Source organism: Octopus bimaculoides, chromosome 19, assembly GCF_001194135.2.
Source record: "Octopus bimaculoides isolate UCB-OBI-ISO-001 chromosome 19, ASM119413v2, whole genome shotgun sequence".
In the NCBI taxonomy this organism is placed as follows: Eukaryota; Metazoa; Mollusca; class Cephalopoda; order Octopoda; family Octopodidae; genus Octopus; species Octopus bimaculoides.
The window spans coordinates 49,257,772-49,262,707 of record NC_068999.1 but is presented as its reverse complement, the minus strand read 5'-3'; the positions used below and the strand labels follow the sequence as shown (position 1 = coordinate 49,262,707).

The window sequence follows — 4,936 nt, the reverse complement described above, 5'->3', positions numbered from 1 at the left end:
TATATATATATATAGATAGATAGATAGATAGATAGATAGATAGATAGATAGATAGATAGATAGATAGATAGATAGATAGATAGATACACACACACACAATACACATATACACACACAATACATATTTACACACACGCACACATACATATACACACGCATGTATAGACACACTCCTATAGGAGGTAGAATGCGTGTAAGGGATCTTGAAACAGGCCGATTGAGTTGAAGAATGGTGAAAAGAAAAGGGTAACAGCTGGGAATGGAGCGTGCGCGGATAGAGAGCCGGGCGCCAGTGAGGTCCAGAAAATTGTTGGGGAAGATTTCCGAGATGATAGAAGTGAATTCGAGGAAAGATTGACAAAAGTGTCGAGACAAAAGTGTGGAGTTGTTGACGACTAACGATGGTAGCGCCGATATAGTCATCTATATGGTGACTGTAAGAAGGACTGGTGAACTATGCTTGGCATAGCTGGAGAATATTCTGATTTTCTTATGGCAACCTTAGTTACCTGTTGGTGGGCATCGTCCGTGAAAGAGAAGCAGTTTAAGATGGGCGAGTGAGTACTTGATCGGCCATGCAGAGACTGGTGGAACACGAGAGGTTGGATAGGATGAAACAAAGGTTGAAGAAATACTGAAGGTCTAGGAGACGATTAGTGTTGTGGTGGAGATGATAGTGTAGAGGGATTTGATGGCAAGGGGTATAAGAGAATATCAGAAGAACCAGAAAGAAAGCAAAGGATTTGAAAAGTCGGGGTTAGTGTAATTGATATATATATATATATATACACACATATCATATCATATCATATCATATCATATCATATCTCATATCTCATATCATATAGCATATCATATCATATATCATATCATTTCATATCATATCATATCATATCATATATCATATCATATCATATCGTATCATATCATATCGTATCATATCATATATCATATCATATCATATCATATCATATCATATATCATATCATTTCATATCATATCATATCATATATCATATATCATATCATATCATATATCATATCATATCATATCGTATCATATCATATCGTATCATATCATATCATATATCATATCATTTCATATCATATCATATCATATCAAATATCATATCATATCATATCATATCATATCATATCATATCATATATCATATCATATCATATCATATCATATCATATCATATCATATCATATTATATTATATCATATTATATACAGGGCGTCCAATTACCTTTAGAATTTGAAAAATTCAGAAAAAAAAGGGATAAGGATAACTCAGTAGGTAGCATGCTACCAAGGAACCCACGCGGAAGTGTTCTGATGTTTCTAATAAAACTATTTGTTTGCCTACGCTTTCCAATAAATTCTGCTAAATTATCCTGTTTTGTTTTGTTTTTCGTTTGTTTGTTTTTTTTTTTTACTGAAATTCTCAAATTGTAATGGTAATTTATGGGCAGCCTATATATCTGTGTGTGGGAGGGAGTTTCCGTTTTGAATAACATTTGTATTCCAGCGCAAAGTTAACAAAATCTAAAACAGTTTGAAACAGCAGCAGAGACAGAAAGAAAGCAATAACCCCTAAACACACACACACACACACACACACACACACACACACACACACACACAAACATACATACACGTGCACACATGTATTTATCAACAGCTACCATACACGCAAATACAAATACACATGCACACACACACACACACACATTCACAATTGTTGTCACAGATCTAAGATTATAGTTTAATTCGTCAGCAAAATTGGTAGCGTATGATTCCTGGAGACATTGCGAATATATCTTGGAATTTCTGAAGTATTGAAGTATGGATTACCTGTAAAAAAAAAAAAAGAAAAAAAAAGAATAATAATAATAATAATAATAATAATAATAATAATAATAATAATAATAATAATAATGGGATAGAGAATTGGAAGCCGGACATAGTCCTAATTGAGAAAGGAAAACTATGCTGGATCATAGATATAGCATGCTCACTAACAACAAGGTATGCGATAAGGATGAAAGAAAAGTCGATAGGTGTGACAGGTTAGCTTGTTTATTCCTTTGTCATCTCACCGAACTTTCTGGCTTTGTGCCAAAAGTTTGAAATTATTATGTATTTGAAGAATTGAAACCAGTAAAAAGAAAATGATAAGATGAAATAAAATACAATAAAAAACAAAATAAAGGTAGTTACCATCAATATTTTCTCAGCAGTTCGATCATTTGTTTATACATGGTATCCCATCCATCTGTTGCCCAGACGAACTCCAGATGTGCCCACTGTGGGATGACCACGTGCGTCACGTTGGTCTTCAGCAGCTTTGCCAAAAGGCTGACATCCTGCAACCAAGAAGAAGACGACGACGGGTGAGATCAATCGAAAAGGTTTATATATTAGTCGAGCTGAGGAAATTAGCGGGAGAAAAAAGGTTTCTCTAATTCACTGCCAATCAGTAGTAGTAGTAGTAGTAGTAGTGGTGGTGGTGGTGGTGGTGGTGGTGGAAATGGCGTTTTTCCAGGTAGTATAAATGGAATTAGGTATAGAAAGAAAAAAAACAAAGATACAAACACAAACACCCACGCACGCACGCACACACACACACACACACACACACACACATATATATACATATATGTGTGTGTATGTGAGTGTGTGTATACGGATATATACATATATATATATATATATATATATATATATATATATATATACACGAGCTTCCACACAGTTTCCGTCTACCAATTTGGCATTGGTCGTCACACGGTATTGGTCAACTCGGGGCTATAGTAGAAGAGACTTGTCCAAGGTGCCGCGCAGTAGGACTACACTCGAAACCACGTGACTGCAAAGCGACCTTTTAAGCACGTAGCCTATAGATAGATAGATAACAATTTTTTTAAAAAAAGGTCTGCAACAGCAATTTAAAAACAAAAGAAAAACAAACAAACAAAAGAAGTGCCAAACCTTAGGATCAGCAAGACTATCACGTCCACCAGAATATAGAGCCACAGGAATCTGCAGTTTACTGACGTTGTAGGCCGGAGGTGTCGGCTGCCAAAAGAGAGAGAAAACTAATATAGAAAGAAAAACGATGGTGTTTGATACATTTTTATTTTTATAATAATATTTCATGTTTGAGGTGGCGAGTCGGCAAAATCGTTAGCGGCATTCCCTCGGGGTTTTACATTCTGAGTTAAAATTCCACTGAGATCGACTTTGCTTTTCAATCCATCCTTTCCCCCGAAGTTGCTGGCCTTGTGCCAAAATATGAAACCAGTATATACGTGTTATATTTGTAATAATTAAATCATATACTATGCGCTTCATTATTGTGTGTGATCCCTGGTCCGCAGTAAAATTGTCTTGCATAAGACCGTTCCACGGTACAATAAGGTCTGGGTACGGTTCCTTTATATCAGAGGTTCTCACCGCGGATCCATAAGACCCGGTGGGGGTGGGGCATATAAGATTTTGTCCTTAACGTACGTATATGTGCAATAAACTGGTTATGCTTCTACAATATGCAAATTATATTATCAATTTTTTATACAGTTCTTAATAATATTTAATGATAAATATGCGATAAGGTTTTATTTTAAACATCGAATAGTTTTGAGGATAAACTAGGGCTCAAAGCGATCCATAGGGGAAAAAACCGTTGAGAATCATTGCTTTGTATAATCCCATGGACAGTTACCGTATTTTAACGTATATAAGGAACTCTCGTCTATAAGGAACTCTCATCTATAAGGAACTCTCGTCGATAAGGAACTCCCTAATTTAAGGGACTTAAAATTCGGAAAAAAAGTTTTGTAAGGAATCAATACTATCCATGTAGAAGAAACTCCGATACATTTTTAACCTAATTTTTGACAAAAAAGGGTTCCTTTTCCACGTTAACATAACGGTATATTTCTGAGAAGAAATCATGCAAGGGAGATAACATTGATACCGCTAAATACTTAACGACTTAAATACTTAACTGCTAAAACTATTTAACTACTCCAATAGTAAACTCTAATGTAAAACTCTATCCACATATTTGATATAAGGTTAAAAAAAAAAAAAAGACATCCGAATTTGGAAGCGAAAAAGGCATCTTGTAAATTCATAAAATGCTTTAAACTTTTATTTAAATCGTGTATTTTGTTAGCGTATTCGTGAAACGTTGTTAAACATGACGAGTTACTTCCCCTGGACCATATCTCTGCTCACCGCTATCGGAGATGGCTATCTGCAAGTACGAGCTGCGTGAGTCAGAACGGCTGTTCCAGCCCATCCCCCACGCCATCTTTCGGGGCGACGCCTTTTTCCAGTTTGTCTGCTGAGACCGTGAGGCGGCCTTATTCTTTTATTCCTTTACTTGTTTCAGTCATTTGACTGCGGTCACGCTGGAGCACCACTTTGAAGGGTTTTAGTCAAATGAATTGACTTCAGGACCTTTTTTTTAAGCCGAGTACTTACTCTATCGCTCCTTTTTGCCGAACCGCTAGATTACAGGGACATAAACAGACCAACACGGGTTTCAGGTGCTCTCTCTCTCTCTCCCTCTCTCTCTCTCTCACACACACACACACACATATAACTCCGAATGACCCGTCCTTGTTTTTTCTTGTCCCTTTTTTGTTTCATCTGTCTGGATGTTTTGCGTTTTTGTCCCATTTTTGTATTCCTTTATATATATATATATACGACGGGCTTCTTTCATTTTCCCTCTGCCATATCCACCCACGAGGCTCTGGTCGGCCCTAGGCTATTGTAGAAGACACTGAGTTTTATCAAGTCAGCTAACGTAGACTGACTTCCTTTTTAATAAGGAATACATTGTAGCTTTTTATTCTAGTTATATTCTTTAATAACTTACGTGTCCATAGTGCAAGAGGTTGTCAGCTTTGGTGCCGTAAT

General features: G+C 36.3%; 1 protein-coding gene across 1 annotated transcript in view; it reads right to left on the bottom strand.

Moving 5' to 3' along the window:
- Positions 1-6: 6 nt before the first annotated feature.
- Positions 7-4,936, bottom strand: part of LOC106877383 (gastric triacylglycerol lipase) — a 17,624-nt gene continuing 12,694 nt past the window's right edge. The window contains exons 8-11 of the mRNA XM_052974718.1: positions 4,896-4,934; positions 2,996-3,082; positions 2,225-2,370; positions 7-1,858 (exon numbers count right to left, since the gene is read on the bottom strand). Of these exons, the coding sequence (XP_052830678.1) occupies positions 2,227-2,370; positions 2,996-3,082; positions 4,896-4,934 (270 nt within the window). The 3' untranslated portion in view covers positions 7-1,858; positions 2,225-2,226. The remainder of the gene's footprint in view (positions 1,859-2,224; positions 2,371-2,995; positions 3,083-4,895; positions 4,935-4,936) is intronic.